General features: G+C 41.4%; 2 protein-coding genes across 5 annotated transcripts; one reads left to right on the forward strand and one right to left on the reverse strand.

Annotated features, from left to right (window-relative positions):
• Positions 1-901: 901 nt before the first annotated feature.
• On the forward strand, positions 902-11,535 carry rad23b (RAD23 homolog B, nucleotide excision repair protein). The gene is made up of 10 exons (XM_071896743.2): positions 902-1,085; positions 2,579-2,660; positions 5,629-5,708; positions 6,717-6,898; positions 7,010-7,065; positions 7,845-7,972; positions 9,000-9,135; positions 9,289-9,416; positions 9,812-10,003; positions 10,139-11,535. The coding sequence occupies exons 1-10, from the start codon at positions 1,020-1,022 to the stop codon at positions 10,250-10,252; spliced, it is 1,164 nt and encodes a 387-aa protein (XP_071752844.1). The 5' UTR covers positions 902-1,019; the 3' UTR covers positions 10,253-11,535.
• Positions 11,536-12,877: 1,342 nt separating this feature from the next.
• On the reverse strand, positions 12,878-17,745 carry klf4 (Kruppel like factor 4). 4 transcript variants are annotated; one of them, XM_078288240.1, is made up of 5 exons: positions 17,465-17,745; positions 17,224-17,335; positions 15,538-16,414; positions 14,447-14,617; positions 12,878-13,897 (listed from the first exon to the last, which is right to left on the reverse strand). In XM_078288240.1, the coding sequence occupies exons 1-5, from the start codon at positions 17,467-17,469 to the stop codon at positions 13,722-13,724; spliced, it is 1,341 nt and encodes a 446-aa protein (XP_078144366.1). In that variant the 5' UTR covers positions 17,470-17,745; the 3' UTR covers positions 12,878-13,721. The 4 variants fall into 4 exon arrangements, with proteins under 4 accessions (XP_078144366.1, XP_078144356.1, XP_078144362.1 ...); XM_078288230.1 differs by having other exon boundaries at positions 12,878-13,982; XM_078288236.1 differs by having other exon boundaries at positions 17,215-17,335.
• Positions 17,746-21,212: the final 3,467 nt, after the last annotated feature.

Genomic DNA, 21,212 nt, shown 5'->3' on the forward strand with positions numbered 1-21,212 from the left:
GTTGAGATGTTAAATCTGTCAAAAAAAAAAAAAAGAAGCTTTAAACGAACAAAATTAAAAAGTACTAGCAATGCTATGGACAGGCAGCATTTGCTTGTGTGAGTTTTTGCAATACCAAGAAGCTAACTGTAACTGTAATAAGCTAGCTTATTTAACATTTTTGGACAAACTGTTTCTTTATTTTATTGAATGGCACAGTGTCACATCATGAATACCTGTTAAAACTGTAACTCCCACCTGCCAGACGCGGTCTGTGTAGGCGCAGCTTGCACTCTGAAGGACCAATGAGTGTTTTTTTGTTTTTTTTTTCTAGAGAGCTGAGGCTTGGGTGCAACCACTTTTCCAAAGAATGGGGGAGGCCTTTTTAATCAAGCTGCCTCTCTTCTGTGAGAGTGGCGCCCTGCCCTTTGTATTAGATTATGAAAATAATTTTATTAAAAGAAATACATATATAGATATATTAAATTCCATTCACAAAGGACACGTTGGGATTGACTGGGCAAAGAGGCAGGAGCTCAAGCCCTCTATCCACAAAGTTTGGGCGGAAGTAAAATAGTAGCACAACCACAAGGGTAACGTTAACCATAACTACCGGTAGTTGTTTTTTATTTTTTATTTTTTTTTATGGAACTTTCTGAGTTGGTTTGTAGGGAAATTATATTACAGCGTGCATTCATGTAAAGGAAATTTAAACACTACCATAAACAGTAGTACTTTATTTATTGATTATTTTTCAGTCATAGTTTATATTTGCATTCATTAAAAATAGCTCTGGTTAAGTCAGTGGAATCGATTATTAATGTGAAATTATTTTGTATTGTTGAAAAATTTCCACAGTATTTCACTGTAGCCAGTGGGAGCGCTAGCTGTCATTGTCGCCCCCTATTTGAAGAGAAGAAGAAAGCCAAACCGTTATGGCGGCCGACAGTTTGTAATGAGCCAACAAAAACAGCAAAGATTCTTTCAAGTTGGATCCACAGCGTTTGAGCAGAGACAGGGGAGAAAACTTAGTCGCCAAAATGCAGATAACTTTGAAAACCTTACAACAGCAAACGTTTAAAATCGACATCGATGCAGAGGAGACGGTGAGAGTTGAAACCATACATTTGTTGAGGGGGTGGAGTGGGAGGTGGCTATGTCCTGGAACGAGATACTTATTGCCCGTTTGGATTTAGCCGATCAGTTAATGGATCTGCTTAAACTTGACCGGTATTTATGTACGGCGCTTTGAATGGACTTCGTGGTGGAGTTAATATGATGGTGTTTGACGCGAAATTTGGGACAGACTTGCGTCAACTGCTTGATAACTGTTTAGGAAATGAGTTTGTCTCACGGCAGCATTTAGACGTAGCCCAAGGAAGGTTGTCAGGTGGGGTAAAGGATGACAAGTTCAATGGTTTGTCAGCCAGCCTGGAAACCAAGGTTAGTTTGTTTACTATGAAATAAATCAGCATCAAATTAACATTATTATTATTATTATCATTATTATAATATTATCTTATTTCATACAGCGTTTGGCAAAGCTATGTGCAAACTAATGGCTGGCTCACACGCAGGTGTTTGTGAGGAAATGACAAAGTAACTATCGATGGCTGACTGAGGCAACGATATTGTTAATTTAGTTAACGTTAAGTTAGCGTTAGTTCACTGGCAGTCTACTAAATTGGTGTGGTTGAATACTGGATGAGATATCCCTGATTAGCTACCCTGTAGCACTCATTTGCTGTGCTTGCTAGCTTATCTTCTCGACTAATTTCCATTAATGTTTCACTGAAGGTTAATAAAGCGGGAACTAACGTGCTAGTCCAGTCGAAACTCGCCATCCAAGTTAACTAGTGTTAGCTAAGCTAGTTAAAGCTAAGCTAGTTAAAAGGCTGCCAACATAGTTGAAAGAAAACTGATCAGAAAAAATAGACAAAGACAGAGTCAAGCAAAGTTAACTTAACGTAATTCTGTGGTTAAAATTATACCGATTCATCAACTTATTTTTGATGGATGGTTTAACTTCTTTAACCTTCAGCAATCGGCTTTACTGAAGCATAGGTTTAGAAATGCAAACAAACCTCTAAACATTTACCTGGGCAGAATTCAGACATAAGTTTATTGAGCGATTGCAGTCATGGCCCCTATACTTTGGATCAGCCTGCCTCAGGGTGTACAATCATTAAACTGTCTTTTTTAACGCAACTGAAAACTCATTTTTATGAACTTGCATTGAATTGGTAAACTTGTTATTGCCGTCATTATGCTGTAATTCTGTGAACTGGTTGAGTCCAGTGTCCAACATGGTTTCTGAACTCTGTGTAGGCCTCAATGAGCCAGTAGTATCAGCTGTCATTCAACTTCTTAAATTTTATGGTGTAGCAAGGAGTTGGTGAACTGTTGATTGGACTTTATTGTGTATTTATGTTGTGTGTAAGTTTCCATTGCATTGTCTTGTACCATTTCTGCTTTGAGGGGGCCTTAACAGAGTCAGTAGTGCAACTCTTCTTTTTATCACAGCTGATTGTTTCATTCCTTTTATTTTACAGCACTTGGTAACTTTTAAGGAAAGTGTTCTTTCTTCTTATTTCCACAGGTAAAAACATTAAAAGAAAAGATTGAACATGAGAAGGGGAAGGACAGTTTTCCAATCGCCGGACAGAAACTGATATATGCTGGTATGTTACAGTGTTGTTTTTAAACCTCCTTACAACAGTGTTTTCTTTATGAAACGATACTAGCTGCAGCAGAGCAACAATGAGCTTCTTTAACATGCAGGTGGATTCTGCACTGCATTTTCAGTTGATCAGTGATTACTTGATTAAGTAGTGGATGATGCATTTATGAATTCCCACAAATTAGGCCTTTATTTTTTTTTTAATGCAGACAGCTTCTCCTGACTGTAGTCATATTGGATGCCATGCTCGTCTCCTCTGCATGTTGCATTCTATCCAGTGAGAAGGAGCATAATACTGTCATGATAGCAAAAGTGGTTATGAGCTACTCCATTGCTACCATCTGTCACTGTTTGTTTGACAGAATGTGTGTAGACAGCAGCCGTGTACAACTAGCCTTTTTTTATGCAAAAGTTACCGAACTCTTTGCTTACCCCTTGTGCTCCAGTGGAAGTTAATTCATTTTAAAAGAGAATCTGTTGCTGTATCTTTAATTGCAGATGCATGCCATTGCTATGCAAGTGTTGTGTGCATTGGATTTATTCTACTTATGCTTGGATTATGCATGCAACAACAAATGTTTTTACCCACGCTGTTTTAGACCCTCAGTGGTGTCCTACTGATACAATGCGGCACTGTAGAGCTATCTTACCCAACAGTGGAGCTAAGAAAAGACACAGAACTGCTGAATGACTGCAAAGTCTTTGAGAACTGCAGTATTTGACTTTCACTCTGTTAAGTAAAGCAGATGCACTTACAGCATGCACTGTTTATTAGCTTGTATCAAAACTTGAATTTTGAAGAAAGAACTTGATGCTATAGCTAATCAGTGCTAGCTAGTGAAGCTATACAAACTACTTGTGGGAAATGACTGTAAAACGTCAGCTGCAGCAATAATAATTGTACTAACTAAAAACTATATTGGCAGCAGCTTAGCATAGGTTGAATCCTAGCATTAAGGCCTCTCTGGGTTTCCCGCAGGAAATGTTAGTCAAAGGTGGTGGTGGGGGACAAGTTGAACTCATCAGAGAAAAACGCAGTGGAATTATTATTTTTTTTTTTGCAATGGCAGGAAGGAAATCAATTTGCTGTATTTATCTTACTTGCTAACATAGCCAGTTAGATGGGCTTCCTGATGTCATTAATGTTGGCCAAGTTTGTAACAATGTACCAGCATTAGGCTACTTCACACACCGTGATTGACACAAATGTGCTCCTCTTCGACCTCAATGCCGCTTTGGGCCAGCATATGGCATGGATGCTTTGTTCAACACTCCTTTGGTCTCAGTGAAAATAAACTCCAAAAAAATCAAATTGAGGGGTTGTTTTGTTTTTCCTGTCAAGGCGGCAGTATTCGTTAAGACAGCCTGCCTTGACTATATACGGGCTAGCTGCAGGAAACACTGCTTCTCCTTTGCAAGTCTGTCTTCTAGACAAGTAAATTGGTTAGCTCCTTCCAGACGAATCTGTAGTTAGCAGCCTAGTAAAACCCAGGGAAGCTTCATATCCCTCCTAACATTTTTTGGTCTTTTTTTCTGGCACATTACTTATTAAGCTCTCTCCAGACAAAGATAGCAGGCTAATAAATTTATATCTCTTAACGTGTAGGGTAAATGACCCAATTAAGCCCACCCAAATCTAAATTTGACATATATTCTCATAGGTATGTTAATTGCTTCCCAAAAAAAATGATATTCATCTATCTCTCATCTTAACACTTGTGGTATATTTTATTGTAAATTGACAAAATTAAATTACTTTATAAGGTACACGTGTACCCTTTAAGCCCATATGTGTCCCAAATAAGCCCACAAGAGTTTCAACAATATACACTTCACATTTTATTGATTAAACACTTGATATTTTATTGATCTTTCAAGTTAGGCCTCAAATAACCAACCTAAACAATTAAAATATAGCCATATAAATAAATAAAATATAGCAAGCAATATAGTCTCTCTGTTGCTGCATCAAGGCAGCATCAACCTGGATTTTGTCTCTGACTCTCTGTCTCTGGTCCTTCCTATCCACTCTATATTTCCTTGCCAATGCAGCAAGGTTGTCAAGGTTGTGCCATGTTTAGGCAGTCACTATCATTTCTCTCTGTGTACCTATTTTGTCCCTACAATTAAAATAAATTAAGTAGTTATGGTCATCAATGGAAAGGATGTGTTCTGAGTTAAATTAATTCATTTAAGGCCTGTTGATGTCAATGGCAAATATGGCCTACACCAGACAACTGCATAGGTAGCAGCTTGGGCAAAAACAAGTCTCCTAATGTGCTTATCTGCCAGATTGTTGCTTAATCAAGCTTTCCAACAATCTCTTATCTTGCTCCTAAACTATGTTAAAAGACAGGGAGCCTGGCTTGTATGGTAGGAAATGGCTAAAAATCTTTTTTGCCACCGTATGAGTTGTCTAGTAGGGGACAGGGGCATTGTCTGGAAATTGAACAGCAGTGTTGGGTGACAGCTTGTTTAATCATTGTCTACAGGACAAGCTTATTTTGCTAGGCAACTAACCATAGATTCATCTGGCTAATAAGAGATTGGCATTTTATACATGTTTGAAGTGTCCTGCCATCTTAAACAGCTGTTCCACATTAATGTCCCTTCAGATTTCTAGAAGAATAAAGCCCTGAGCCCTTGTGCAGTAGACCGCTTAAATGAGCTTTAACTTAAAAAAAAAAAAAAAAAAAAAAAAAAAGGAGGTAGAGCAAGCATCTGGACTCCTTAGCAGTTACTTCTACTACTCAGCTAGCTACTCCTATATATAAGTTTGTGGGACATTGTGTAGTATGCAGACAATGTAGTAGTCTGTATTCAGTCTGGTTTGTACCAAGCTATATATTTGATCTCTTATTCTTAAATGGGACCATGCGCTGTATTTCAACATTTTCTCATCCTAGAGTTGCTGTTATAGCAGAGGTAATGCCAGCAGAATTGTGATTAATTTTGCCATTTCTTCCTAGGTAAAATTCTCAACGATGACACGGCCCTCAAGGAATACAAAATCGATGAGAAGAACTTTGTGGTCGTCATGGTGGCAAAGGTGGGGATTTATAATTGGTTTAGAAATGGGCGGGTTTTGTTTGAGATTTTTTTTTTATATGTAGAACATCATGCCCTTGATTATGCCACACAGGAAGTGTTGAATATGAGCTATTATGTTTAGTAAACCATCTCTTTTCACAGTCAGCCACTTAAGTCTGTCTGATGCACATGAGAAAGTGGCTCACAGTGTGATCACCACTGACAATGGCAGTTGAGTTAATCAACTTCCCATGTCATTGGAGGAGGGTACGGTGTACAGGGGAGAGACCTAATTGATCATTTTGTGTGTTTTGTTGGGGATGGGGGGGGAAAGAAGGAAAATGACATGCGAGTTAAGTGACCTCCCTGTGGTGCCTAATGGTGCACACCTCCTGATATTGGCTCAGCTGCTGTAGTAGCTCATGGTTACAGATGACAGCAGCAGATCACAGCTTGGAAAAGGACGAGACTGCATGTGTCTGGTCTTTATTTATTTGTAATTTGTGTGCAAATACGGAGATGTTTGCTACATGCTTGCTCCCTCTGGGGGACAGTTTTATTGACTTGGATTTAAGAACCCACTGATGTTTCACTGTTGCTTTAACGTTGCCATTTTATTATCACAGCGCAGTCGAGGGCATCACAAGGTAAATTCAGGTCGGTCAGTCAGTCATCTGTCACTTCGTGAAATGATACGCTTCGTCAGTTGGCCTCTAGCAGGTGTCTTTGACTGTAAGATGCAGTGTTTCCCATACAGAGGCACAAAATCAAAAGTTTGTCAATGTATAGAAATTGATCTAAATGGATCTCTAATTGATTTATGTAATTTGGAGATGTGCAGTCCAGCAGCCTTGTACTCAATGCACAGAGTCTCCTGCTGTGAAAACGTTAAGTGAAACTTAACATTCCACAATTTGCTCCAAACTCGCCTGTGTTAGTAACTGGATTTGTAAATAACCCATCGTGAATTCAAAGTGAAATAATATAGAGGTTGCATATTTTTGATATTCTTAAAATTGTTTTGCAGCCTAAAGTGGCCCCAACAGCTCCCCAGCCATCAACTGCCACTGTGGCCTCCAGCACTACAGGTCCCACAGCACCCGCTGCCTCAGTGTCCGGCCCCGACACCTCACCAGAGGGGGCACCCACAGAGGACAAACCAGAGGAGAGGCACCCGTCGACTGCTGACCCAGCTTCCGCCCCTATCGGGTAAAGAACGGGTAGATCTTTTTTAAAACTGTTTCTCTGATAGCATTGCATAATGCTTTGAGAACTGATGTACAGATCATGCCTCACCACAGGTCTGCTTTTCTCTTGCAGAACCTGTGAGGCCTCAACAAACACAAACTTAGTTGATGAAGCAATTTCGGCTCTGGGTAAGACCTAATTTTTAATATTTTCAAGTGATTATTTTCTGATGGTTGATGGCAGAGATATGACAAAAGTAATATCTTGAATTGCTTTTAACAAAATCTTATGTTGCAAATACTGCACCGTCTGTGCAGTTTTTAGAATTGAGCTGTAGTCGGCCCATAAATTTGTTGGTCCATGTGTGAACCTGGGTTGTCAGTTCATTTTGGCCCGCCCAACTGTAGTCCTAGTTTGTGGGAGTTCAGGTTCCAGTTGCCACGCAGTGTACTGTCGTGCACAGTGTGCAAAACAACACAGCCTCACCCCTCCAACACTCTCACTACCTAAGTGCCATTCATTCACTGGTACCTAGCAAGAAAGCGAGCAAATTGGCTAGCTCAAATTGGCAAAGGTTGATACTGAAGGCAGACAATTCGAAGGGAGACGAGGGACAGTACTTTACAGAAAAGCCTGAGTCTCATTTCATGAGACCTTTCTGAGTTGGTCGATGTGCTATTCCACACACAGGTACACATGCAAGCTAAACTGAGGAAAATTGCTATGAAGGGTCTGCACTGTGAGCAAAGCAACAGGACAACTTTACTCGCATTCAGACTTGTCAGTTGGTGGCAAGTGTGCTCACCAGCATTACTTTCTCCAACAGTGGGATATGTGCAGAAATTGAACACACTCTCACCCTAGCATATTAGTTTTCTGTTAAACTCTGCTATATTGTTATAACCCCACTGAAATGCACTTTAACTGTGTTGGTGTATTCGTGTGTTTTGGACCCATCCCCCTTTAGTTACGGGCCAGTCGTATGACGCCATAGTGACAGAGATGATGCTGATGGGCTACGAGAGAGAGCAGGTGGTGGCCGCTCTCAGAGCCAGCTTCAACAACCCAGACAGAGCCGTGGAGTACCTGCTCACAGTAAGCACAGCATTATGTTTTGTGTCCCATACCAAATGTGTCTTGCTGCAAATCTTCTCAACCTTTCAGTGTAGTCAAAAGAAGAATCATCATTGCAGCCATGTGATAAAAATTAATCCATGGCCTTATCCCAATTAGCCTGAAGACTAACTGTTCAAATATCATCTTTAATTGCAGCACAAATAGCCTGTAACTCCCACATTGTGCTGCCTATAATTATGCTAACAAATGTGTCCATTGGACCATCAGAATCATGATGGCTTTTCAGCTATTTTGAATTTTACAGAAGCAGCCATTTTACTAAAGCTTTATCTTTTTTTTTTTTTTTTTTTTTTTTTAAACCTATCCTCAACAAAGTTGGTCTTTTTTGGACAATACTTAACTGGATAAACAATACCACTGCCCTTAAACATTATAGAAAGAGTATGGTCTATCAAAAAATGTAATAACATTTTGTACGTATGTCTGCAAAGCTATTTTGAAATTGACTAATCGGGCACCGCAAATACCAAAAATATGTATTTTCTTTATCTCGTTAATTGGATTCCTTCAAATTTGTTATATTTGTTCTAGGGCAGAATATTACTGAACAAAGTGTTATTGAACCATTGGATTGATGCCTGGCCTAACGCATAATGGCTCGTACCTCAGTGTGGGTTTGGGCTATCGTAAAGCTTTGAACACCTGTACAGGTCAGGACCTCGTTAACATGCATTCGTTACAAGGCCTTTGGCATTTGTGGATATGTGGGAATTTGTAATTTACTGCCTTGTTCGTGACTTGAAAGTATTAGGTTATGCAAGTTTTTCTACCCATAAGCAATTATTCACAATCTCCTGAACCTCCTCATGAATAATGATTGGAATTTGTTAAATGTATACATGGCTCTATCTGGGCCCACAAACTCTAAACTCAAGTGAGAGCACAAGCAGTCCAAAAGCTCACGATGGGATACGCAGCCAACAGCGAAACGCTTTTCTACATGGCGTGGTTTTTCTTATGTTTGTATCCTGTGACTTTTCTACAGGGCATCCCAGCCAGGGAGGAGGGCCATGCGGGAGGGCCTGACCCTGTGGCGCCTCTAGTGGGTGGAGTGCCAGCTGTGCCCACAGCCGGTATAAGCGTCCCGGCCAACACTGGCTCCTCACAAAGTGCCGCGGGTGGTGAGTGGCCCATGCCGTACATTACCGCAGTCTCAATAAGCAAATGCGCACTTGTGTCTCTGTTATTCACCTTCTGCCTCCGTCCTCTAATTATATTATCTCTTGCTTCATTCTGCTTACTCTTTCCCTCTCATCCTTCCTCCGTCCCTCCAGGCAACCCTCTGAGCTTCCTAAGAAACCAGCCCCAGTTCCACGTGATGAGACAGCTGATCCAGCAGAACGCAGCGCTGCTCCCAGCCCTGCTGCAGGAGATCGGCAGGGAGAACCCCGAGCTCCTGCAGGTAGGGGGACGTTATTCAAATGATTCTGAATCTTATAACAAGTGTGGCTGTAGTAAGTATTTTACAGTCAATAAAGTTGTTTGGCCTTAATGTTTGTGTTTTTTGCCATTTTTGTATCGGGAGCAAATGACTTGACTAAGAAATTAAATGTGAAAACGGGCAATTATGGAGTGTTTCAATAATTTATGGTTGTCTATGGGAGTTATCGGGCTGGGGCAAAAATTCATTCATGCAGACAGTTTCTGGATAATATGCAGTTTTATTTTCACTTTTGACTATGCAATCATTTAATGTTGAGTTTTGTGAAGGGTTTATAAAAGGCTCTTGGTCAGTGCTTCATTTCTAGACTGTGTCCTGCAGCGACCCGGCCCTAAACGGTTCATTCTCTCCTACAGGAGATTAGTAACCACCAGGAGCAGTTCATCCAGATGCTGAACGAGCCCAATCCGGACGCGGTGCCGGAGGTTGGCGTAGGTGGGGATGGAGGAGGAGCAGGGGGAGCAGGAGGGGTGGCAGCTGACGCACCCAGCGGAAGTCACATGAACTATATCCAGGTCACGCCGCAGGAGAAGGAGGCCATTGAGAGGGTGAGCAGGCACATAACACCGTCACTAGCCTTTCCTATCAGTTCAATACAAAGCAGATTTTTATCCTTAAGTTGTCATGTTTTGCCTATTGGAAATATTGTTTGTCTCATTTTCTACTCTTTTCTCCAATTCCAGCTAAAAGCCTTAGGATTCCCAGAGGGACTTGTTATACAAGCCTACTTTGCTTGTGAGAAGAACGAGAACTTGGCTGCAAACTTCCTTTTACAACAGAACTTTGACGATGATTAAGAGAGCCATCCTCATTTTTACTTTTTTTTTTTGTTGTTGTTCATTTCTTCCTCTACTTTTTGATTGATCATATTGGATATATAAGCGGAAACAGCAGGCCTTCTACATTACCTAAAGATTTTACTGCAAATTACAGTACATTCACCTTTTCTTGGTAACACTGGATCATTATTAGCTGGTGTGTGAGAACAAGCTGTTGTTTGTGATCAATTTGAAATGGAGGAAAAATTAAAGTGAAATTACTTAATGCATCAGAAATCACCTGTGTGCTATCAATTTCTTTATTATATGTAAGCTAAGACCAATATGATTGTTATGATCTTAAGGAAAATTCATATTTGTTAAAATGGCTGAACCCAAAATGGCTTCCAAATTATCAGTGATTATGGGTTGGTGGAGTAGATTCTGAAAGTTATGGCATTGTTCATGCACTATCATTCCTGTTTTTGTTTTCTTGCTCAGTTGGGGAGTAATGTGGATCCCAGGATATAAATTCAGTTTAAATGACAATGAACAAGCAACATGTATGACACTTTTTTTTTTTTTTTTTTTTTGTTTGATTTAACATCCAGCATCTGAAGGCATGTAAATCAACAACATAGAAAATCTTGTTGATTTGTTGAAGACACAAGCTGTGGAAAGAGGCACAGAAGATTACAGTCTGGACTGCGATTCAGATTCTATAGACATGTCAACACATTTTACTGCATGTATATAGTTTACATCCAGTAGGGTTTAGTTACTGTGACTTTTTTTTTTTTTTTTTACCAGAAAAATAAACTTTTCAAGACAAATGGAGCCATGCCTGTCCTGCTGTGTTTGCTTTAGATGGGACTAAAATCTCTCCTCCACAGGTCATAGCTTCATTCATAAGTGCTCTGTTTTTACTGCATGAAACACTGTAGAGGATCATCCAAGTTCTATTCACCAATCATTTATTGGTATCAGCTGCCCAGTAAATTTGCCTAGTTAATTTAACTGGCCTTGCCCCCAGACTTCTTGTTAATTTATAATTAAATTCTCATACAAGGTTTACTTTATGCCCGTTTCCACACAATGCCCCACATGGGAATGAATGAGGAGTTACCAGGGGCACGAGGTGTGCTTGGTACAAGGTAGACCTACAGGGGGCAGCATACACCACAACATGCATCCAGAAGACAACATCAGCGTTCACTTCCCAACCTGGAGATGTGTAGGACTAACTTGATCTTGACAAAATGTGTCAAGATCAAAGGCATACTTTTCAATTTTGTGTAGTGGAGGGAATAATGTAACAATTTAAGATGTCAATTTTATTAAATGCAATTGAAATATAAAGTTTCATAGTTTGACTTTTGATTAATGTCCTTTATATGAATAGAGATGTCTGTTTCTCTTCAAACATTTTTGGCCCTTATGCCATTTGAACTTTGTTTCTGTAAACTACTGAATTGAACATCTTTTCATGCTGGCTTTGATTAATTTGAGAACATGTGAAGCAGATGTAGGATACGGTAGAATATGTCATTGTCAGTTTGGTAGTAACACACAGCTGATCATTCAGAGATCATAAACTCCCAATTTTTTTAATCAATTTTAGATGTTATTGATTACTTATCAAAGAGAACCACAACCTTAGATTTACAGATGATGCATTTTTGGCCGTCCCAAAGTCCAAATTAAATACACAATCATGACCACTACGTTTTTGAACAACCTGCTGCATTCACTTTTAAGACGTCAATGAAAGCTCATTTCTACACACTTGCATTTAAGAGATACCTTATTATTGCTGTCAGTATGCTGTTGTCATACAGTGTTAATTTGTTGTGAATCCAATACAGTTTCTGACTGTTGACCCACCAGTATCAGTTTTCCTTCTGGCTTCACTTTGGTGGTGTAGACTTTGATGTTTCTTAACTGTTCAGTGGGAATCAAGCCTATAGCATTATTTTATTTATGTATATTTTTCTTATGATAATATTACCATTGTCTTGTGCTATGCTTGAGCAGTGCAAGTCTCTATAGATAGATAGATAGATGCAGTTCATTCTAACTAAATGATACACATTCATTATATCTGGACAGTATCTCACTATAGCATCTCTGTGGATTGTATTCAAAGAGCTGCAGCTTCAGTTCAGAGCTGTAATCTGATTTGGTGTCACCATTGAATGTCAGCCAGGAACTTGGCTGTCCTCCCCATTCTTCCCTCTGACAGGTGGAAAGAGAACCCCATGGAAACAGGACATTGTAGAAGTGTAATTTTTGAACATCTTTTTAGCGGCAACATTGTGTTAGTTTGCCTGTGGCGATCTCACCATTATCAGGGGGGTATTGTGTGTGAGCCGGCAGTGAGCTATTGTTGTCATTTAAATGCGCTTATCCATTACACAACCATGGAAAGCCACAATTAACTATACACTAAATAACGTTCAAGGAAACTCTACTAAACACGCATGTCGTTCTGTATCTAACTAATGTTTCTTTCCCTTCTGGTGCCAACATGTTTATTTATTCCAAGTTATTGTTAGAAACTATAAGTTGGAATAAATATTTCAGACATGTTTTGTTGATTAAATGGATTGTACTGTTGCACAGAACATTGTTCATGAGCCATGTAGCAGCAATCATTGTATCTCATTTCAAATACATTTTATTTTATTATACTGTAAAATACAAAACATTAACAAAGCATTTTTATTTACAAATGTACAAAATTCAAGATTATATTACATATTTTGGCTATAAACAAAAACCTTTGTTCAGAGTTACTCATTTAATACAAAAATATGAATGTCTCATATAAATTATTGCACTTTGCGACCGCAGTGCATTGAAGATTGCCATCACCATTGAGAAGTGAAGTGTTCACCTGATTTAAGTCAGATTGTGGAAGAGAGGTCTCCGAGAAACACAAACAACCATATGGCACTTTTCATATTTTTCACCCTTTTGTATTTTTTCCTTGATCTTTGGTACCTTTTCTTTAAAACCCTTCTTTAGAGTCACTGAGCACCATCCTGTAATATATAAATTAAATTTGTACCTGAAATTAATGGCATTGCAGGTGAAATGTATATATAAATATAGATTTGTTTATTTTAATACAGTATTTTGAACAGTGTGTAGTTGTTAACAGAGACTAATGTTGCTGGTAGAAGGCCTCTGGGAGATGTTTGTCTGTTGTTCCTGGTTTCCCTGACAATAATACATTTCCAGTCATAAGTTGTTGGCACCTGGTCCTCCAAGTTTTGTCGATTAAATAAGACAAATTCCAGTTTGGTCCCTTAAGAAACTCTAGGCTCTTTTCGCGGAGTAATGCTCTTTTTGCCGTGGACAGCACAGCTTGTCTTGATGCTTGACAACAGCTTGAAGGCAAATTATGGTTTTAAAATATGTAAGTCACAAGTTTGTTCAGGGTTTTGATAACATATATTTCTCTCAAGCCTTCATCCACGGCCATCCAGTCTGGTCCAGTCAAGTCTCATAAGTGCCTCTTCATGTGAAGAGCGAGGTGGTCCGACCTTGAGAAGGCCCGGTCACATTTCTGACACTGGAAGGGCCGGTGGCCCGTGTGTTTCCTGTAGTGGCGCGTGAGCTCGTCCGAACGGGCAAACTTCCAGCCACAACCCTCCCAGTCGCAGTGGTACGGCTTCTCCCCTGTGATGGAGACACAGACAGACAGAGCGGTTAGTGTTGGCCCAACCTTCCCCCCTCAGCAGAAGAAAAAGAGGTCCATCCTGTCCTGCAGCCAGAGTATAAAGGGCAAGCTAATCAGGCTGCAGTTTGTATTTGAGCAAGGATCAGTATCAACCTGTTCCATCACACCTGCCAAACAGCCCCATCCCCCACCCATCCAACCCCCATTCATGACTCATAGCAATTATGAATTTGTTGGTACACTGTAGTACAGCAGCCACTAAGCCAGTCGACATGCGGTGTAGCGGAGATGGTTGCGCTAAATATTAATTCAGCGTACTGGCTCTGGACAATGGAAACATAACATGACAATAGCGTAAATGTCTCTTAAATAAAGATGCAAACTACAAAACTACAAAAATATGCTTGCTGGTGAGAATAAAAAAGGGTCGGCCAATAAGGGCGTGTTGCAGATCACATCACTTAATTTAAACCAGATCTATAAACTACAGACAGTCAACGGATGACAAGGAACACAATGTAAACAAGACCTAGCATACAGTGACTAACCTGTGTGCGTGCGGTGATGTGCCTTGAGGTGGGAGCTCTTGGTGTAGGTTTTCCCACAGCCAACGTAGTCACATGTGTGTGTGGCAATCCTCTTCCGGGGCCAGGAGCGCCGGCCACGTTTAGGCTTTGGTTCCTCCGGCAGGCAGTCGCCACTGGAGATCATGAGGGGCTCTGTGGGGTCAGAGGGTCAGAGGGTCATGGTAAGCATCACTTCACCTCACCATACAGGTGTAGAATAAATATCCAGTAAGTACGATAAGGTAATAAGTGCTAATAATAAAGTGCTCAAGACAGCAGCCAATCACTTCATATACTGTATATGATACAGTATATGTCCTGTCCCTGTGTAGCATATTTGTTAGTTATGATAGATTACACCTGCATGGTAGCCTTCTTCTTATAAGTTATAAAAATTGTTTGTAAGAAATAAAACTATTTCATTCATCAAATCTATTTCACCTGGCTTAATAGAAACTGTTTGAAAAGTTGAAGCAAAGTGCATCAACATGCCACTGGGTAAAGTGTTTAGTTTGATGAACATATGAACACTGAATTAATATGAATAAAAAGACTCTGTGTTAACATTTCAGTAATTTAGGGAGAATGTTAGTAAAGAAAGTAAAAAAATGTTAATTAAAAACAGACAGGCTTGTCTCAAACAGCTCAAGGATGGGATTCAAATTAAATGAATGATGTGTGTTATATCTGCTTTGATTGAATTCTGTCCTACTGACCTTCGCCCCAACTTTATTTAAAAGCTAAAAAAGAGGACTTCTTGTTGTTTCGACCCTGCTGGATTGTTGGTTTTGGGGTTATGATTAAAGGGCCGGGAAGGTATGGACTATTTTGAATGGACTCTTTGGACTTTCTTTTCATTTCTCTGTTGTCTAGTCTGTTCTGTTTGGATTCCCTCCCTTTGAGTTGTATGTATGAATGTTTTTTTCTTTGAATAATGGACAGAATTTGAATAAAATGGAAAAAAAAGTTTTCATTTAAATCAATTACAACATTCAGTAGCGACAAGAGATGAATGACAGGCAAAAGCTGATTGGCCCGTCAATAAACCAATGCATCTTGACGCTGACACTGACCTTGGTACTGCATGGAAGGCGGCTGGGAGAAGGAGGAGTAGCCCTGCTGGGAGCTGTGGTGGTATCCCTGGGGAGGTAGAGGGAGCTGAGGGTGGGGGTGGCCCAGCACCTGGTGCTCCCGGCTCAGAGGGTGGTCAGGGGACAGGGAGGAGGATGAGGACAGTCTGCCGCCGGCTATGGGACGCCCTCCACCGGAGAAGCCGTGCGGGTCCAGGTGGCCGGGTCGCTGCTGGCTCCCTCGGCCCTGGGAGTTCCCCCCCGCCAGGTGAAGGTCCATGGGCTGCGAGATGGTGCAGTTACTGGGGTTCTCCTGCTTTATCCTGTGGCACGCAAACGGCGGCGAGGCACGTGAAGAAGCCGGGTCCGAGACGGCGGTAACGCAGGCCTTGCTCACGCTCACGCCTTGGCTGTATTCTCCCATGTCCATCGTCGTCTTGACCACAAACTTGCCGTGGAGGCTGGTGGGGTGGAGGTACGCCGGGTCCAGCTCGGGCCTCATGAGCTCTGCCACGAAGCCGCCAGAGGGAGAGACGTCGCTGATGTCCGGGATGGTGTAGAGCAGCTCGCTGGCCGTGCCCTGCGGGGACGGGAGGGGGTAAGACGAGGAGTACGAGCCGGGGGACGGAGACAGGGCCTGGGCTGAGCTGCACCCCATGGCCTCCTGCTGCTGCTGCTGCTGCTGCTGCTGCTGCTGCTGCTGGAGCATGGAGTTGGACAGGATGAAGTCGTAGTCCAGTAAGTCCAGGTCTGGCTCTGTGTCCTTCTTGGACATGCCGGGGCTTGTGGTGGTGGTGGCAGTGGGGTGGTCAGGGTCGGAGCAGCTGCTTCCGGTCGGCACACTGGGTCTCTTAAGATGGGACAACTCCTCCTTCCATCTCTAGAGGGAAGTCACACAGACATGAATAGTGAATACGGCTATTTGTAGATGTCAGGTTATTGTATAGAAGAAACACACAACAGTAAACACACTTTAGAGTCTGTCCTGAAAACTACTAATAAAACAGAGCTTATTTTGGATAGATACCTTTATGTGGATTATTCTGTTTTAGGACATTAAATACAAGCATAGTGACTGTAAATGAAGGCACTCAGGGAGACAGGCACCTGGATCTATGATGGAAACTGATGCCATGACAGTTCAGTTCAGAGAGCTGAGCTGAGTCTGGTGTAGCAAGTGTCCTTGGCACAGAACAGGCTACTGCAGAATACTGATTACTCTTATTCCCTCGCACAGAAATTGCAATGGTAAACACTAGGAGTGGCATGGGGAGCACTTGTCTTTGAGTCAGTCTCAGTATACAGCAGAACATTAGGCTGCTCAGTCTGCTCCGGTACGAGTCGAACATCCTTGGAAACAATTTGATCTTGCCAGAGGTCAAATTGATTGAATTCAAACAATTGGAGTGTTTTCTGTGGAGCAGTGCAGTGTCCCTTGCTCTGTAGCAGCCCATGTGCGCTTATCCATTCACTCACTGTCTCCACGCTGAAAATCTACGAGAGTATCTAGGTTGGTGCACGCCCCAGTACAGCGGCATGAAGCCCAGCCTGTGCCCACAACATCAAACAACCTTAAAAACAACTACGGCGTCGAGAATAAAACACACGCCAGATCTTTTCCTCGCAACATGTTATTGTCCGTGGCTACTTGGCATGAGATGAGTATTTAATAAGACTGACCATACTCACTGAATTGGCACTTCCTATGGATTTACTCTTGACAGTCGGACCGCTGGCAAATGTGGATATAGATGGTAGAAGTGTGCCACTTAATGCCATCTCGAAGTCATTTGGTGGCTGCCTGAAATTAAACAAAAATATTGTAAATCCTTGTGGCGTTATCCTCAAAGAACGACGCAGCCTATTATAGTCCAAAAGTACAATGTTCACCAATAAACTCTAGTTATGAAAAGTTTTTTAAGGCCCACACCTCATCAATAAAAATATGTCTGTGGAGTCCTTCTGGTTGAATTTGCTCTTCGGGGTGAGCAAATCGCTATGTGCGCTGGGTTTGGTTATATCCCCCGGGTTAAAGTTTATGCTCCGCGTTGCGCGCTATATTTTGGTCCGAGCCATGCTGCCGCTGATGGGCGCGTCGGGTAGAAGGAGCCAGACAGATTTCTGATGCAAATTGATCGGGAGGAGTGAGGCGACAACACGGGGATTCCCTCCGCCTCGCGCCCGTTGCCATGCAGGGACCGGCAGCCTGAACGAGACTGAGCTGACAAACCGCGTGAGACGGGTATCCCTGCTTAAATCATTGAAGCAGGACACGCCTTCGTTGCCCGGCAACAGGCACTACAGGAACAACACTTAGCGCGAGGGAGGGAGGAGGCGGGGGGGAGGCGAGGCGAGGCGGGGTGCGGCGGGGGAGAGGGAGGGAGAGAGCGAGAGAGAGAGAAAGAGAGAGCGACGTTTGTTTGTATTCATAGCAACAGTACCTATCCTTACTGCTGTTATTCATGTCAAATGTGGGTGAAGCGCATCTTTTTAACTGCTACAGACTGGCTGGCATGGGAATAAAAGTGACTTTTATTCCATTATGTAAGGACGGTCACCACACTGGTATCAGTTGGATATGGCCCAACTCACCTTAGTGAGTCCAAATTTGATCTTGTAGTTTTTAGCATTACAATTGACTCAAGCACCAAATTGCAATATATATACTTACATATACTTGGAAGCTGCATCTGAAAAAAAACCCATTAGCCTACATCAAGAGATCGTTCAATGTCCTCTGTTTCCTCTGAGAGGTGTGCATCTGTGCAACATAGTCTGGTGATCTACATGGTAATATGGTATTACTCGTAGGATTGTGGGTAATTTTGGGGTTGAATGAATTGCCCCTGGATTGCACAAGGAGCAGTGCCCCGCCTCCCACACACACACAAACTCACACACCTGGCAAAAAGATGAAGAAGAAGCTGTATAAGGTCATTTCCACCTTAGCAGTTAAGCTCAATTTAAAAAAAAATAGTGATAGTATGATAGGTCTTGTAGTTTTGGTCCAGACGTAATAATTTTATTTTTAATGTAATGTAACATATTGGCTCTACATATGGTAATTCAGTTTATCTCTATAAAACAATAGGTTATTGAGTGACTTCCCATGCAAACCACACTAGGACTCTAGCTTAATCCTGTATGGGAAAAACCGGCCCTGCCTCTTACAAACATTAAAATGTTCAGAATGGTCTGATTTGCACTCATTGTTGAGTTTGAGTCGGGTTCAGCAGGTGTTTGCTCAGAGCTAGCGAGCTAACACAGACCTAACTATCTGACATAATTAGAGGCACTGGCTTGAGAGTTCAGTGCGAGAGCAAACAAAGTGCTCGCTCCTGATCCTGCTGCATCAGGATCTTGTCCGTTAGGCATGTCAACAAACGTCCCGTCACTTCAACAGGACACATTCAAATAAGTATGCCTACACTACACCTCTCACCTTGGCACTCTTAATGACACTATATTAATTCTGAGTTTTCCACTGCATGACTACATGTCATTATGGTAGGCAAACAAAACCTGGTAGGAAACACATACAATGTCATGAGAACTTTTTTAATAGATAGGGAATCCTGTTAGATAATGCACAGTAAATTGATTTATTAACACTAACACTTATAGGTTTATATGTATAAAAAAACGCAATGCACCAATGTGTGTATTGTCTTAATCTCACGTCCATTACTGCTGCAACTGTATGGTGAGAAATGATGGTTTCAGACTCTGCTGTGTTTGCACTGCAACTGTTGTTTTTGAAGACCTGCTGTAGGAACACAATGGAAACTATCTCAACACAGCCATATTCTTTATGATGGAGCATAATGGCTTCTTTCTATATGAGCCTGAAAAGAAAGGAGTCACTTTGACAACTGAGGTGGTTGGCATTGTGTTGATGACAGAGAGAGGAGGAATAGAGGAGAAGACTGAAAGGAGATAAAGAAAGAGGAGAGATGATGACACCATTGTGTCCGCTCCTGCCACAATAAAGTCACGGTGACACTGTAACTTTCACCAAAAGGCTTGAATGGAATACGTTTCTGATACGACACTTATCTGAACTGGATTCAGTGCTCCAAATAAGAGCGAACTTTGATACCCTCGCCCGCAATAAATCAATTTAAGTCTATCACAATTCCCAATATTGGCTTTACATTAAAGACATTGGTGACATAACTGCGAGAATCGGACGAGGAGAGATTGAGGTAATGTTATTGTATCAACAAGGACAATTATGTGATCACTAACTCGATACTTGGTGTCACATTTTCCTCTATTTCATTTTGTGACTTCATGTTCTCGTGTTATTTTGGTCGAATCAAATTGGTTTCGTCAGTGACGTAAAGTGCGAATCTCATGTAACCTGCCTGTGGAACCTCCTTCTCTTCCCTTCTTCCCTCTTCCCTTCCTCCTTCAAAACAATTTCTGCTGTAAAGGTGTGCTCAGGTGTTGTTCTTGGCTGTGTCACTGAAGCCTCCTGTGATGAAACTTGTATTGTTTTCACAACAGTCACTAGACATAATATTCTCTTGTGGTTTTTGCGAACATTTGCACTCAGATTAAACACAGTTGATGATCCAGTGACTCAGATGTACACTGATTATTCTGCATATTATGTAAATAAATGAGAATAAATAGACAAATAACTCAGTTGCACAATTCTGAGTGTGTGGCTTTTCTCTCTGCAATGGCTGTAACTGACATGGTTTCCAGCAGTGTCCCCCAGTCAAGTTCCCCCTCCTGGAAAGCGTCCAAGTGAATATGAGCACCAGCGGATCATAACTCCAGATATTGAGGTTTTCAGCGCTCGCTTCCAGATGCTGTTCAGTAATTAAAAAATAGCTTTCATTCTTTCCTTAATTCTTGAAAGCTGAGTCAAGCTTTCTTAATTCTCGATGCTGCGCTTCCCTCGCCTCCACTTCAGAATACCTCAGATTAGCTCTAATACAATTATATTTGTCGCGACTTTCCGTCTGTTTTGTCACCCGGCGCATTAGCTCTGAGATTGAACCTCAACTCGCTTGACTTTTCGATTGTTTACCTTTGAGCAGCACAAGCCACAAGGCAGGTTCTGTAGGTCTAACAGTCAGAATAAAAAAAAAAGCATTTCAATTTTTAATTCTCATTGTGTCTTAACACATCCATTATTAAAATCATGCCTTCGGTTCAATATCTGACATCAACATCTGTTATCCAATGACCAGGGATCATAATCTAGAAACATTCAAGCATGTCAAAATCATGAAAAGGAATAATTAACAACACACACTTGTATTCAAATCCCTCAGATGAAGAAACCTACTAGTACATGTTAAGATTTCAGATAGCTGATAGCTCACTTTTTCTAATGACTGCAAATGTACATTCATAGGTAAAGACAGGTAATTTCAGGTGATGTAGAATATTCACATTCAAAATGATGTGGTTTGACTACACAACTGCACTTAAGTGTTCATTTATCCTCTCGTTTTCAAGCCAAGACACTGCCTGGACTCCCATTTATGAAACCTCTTACAACAGGAGTGCTGATCTGGAATGACTGACCAGGCAGACTTGATCATTTCACTCATCTAAAAGACTCCGCACTCTGAAAAACTTGGGGCTTAAACTCACCATAGTCTTTATGGCACATAGAGGAGAGGAGAGTTCACCTGTCATTCACCAACAAGCGGAGCCGT

This window comes from Centroberyx gerrardi, chromosome 2, assembly GCF_048128805.1.
Source record: "Centroberyx gerrardi isolate f3 chromosome 2, fCenGer3.hap1.cur.20231027, whole genome shotgun sequence".
Taxonomy (NCBI): domain Eukaryota; kingdom Metazoa; phylum Chordata; class Actinopteri; order Beryciformes; family Berycidae; genus Centroberyx; species Centroberyx gerrardi.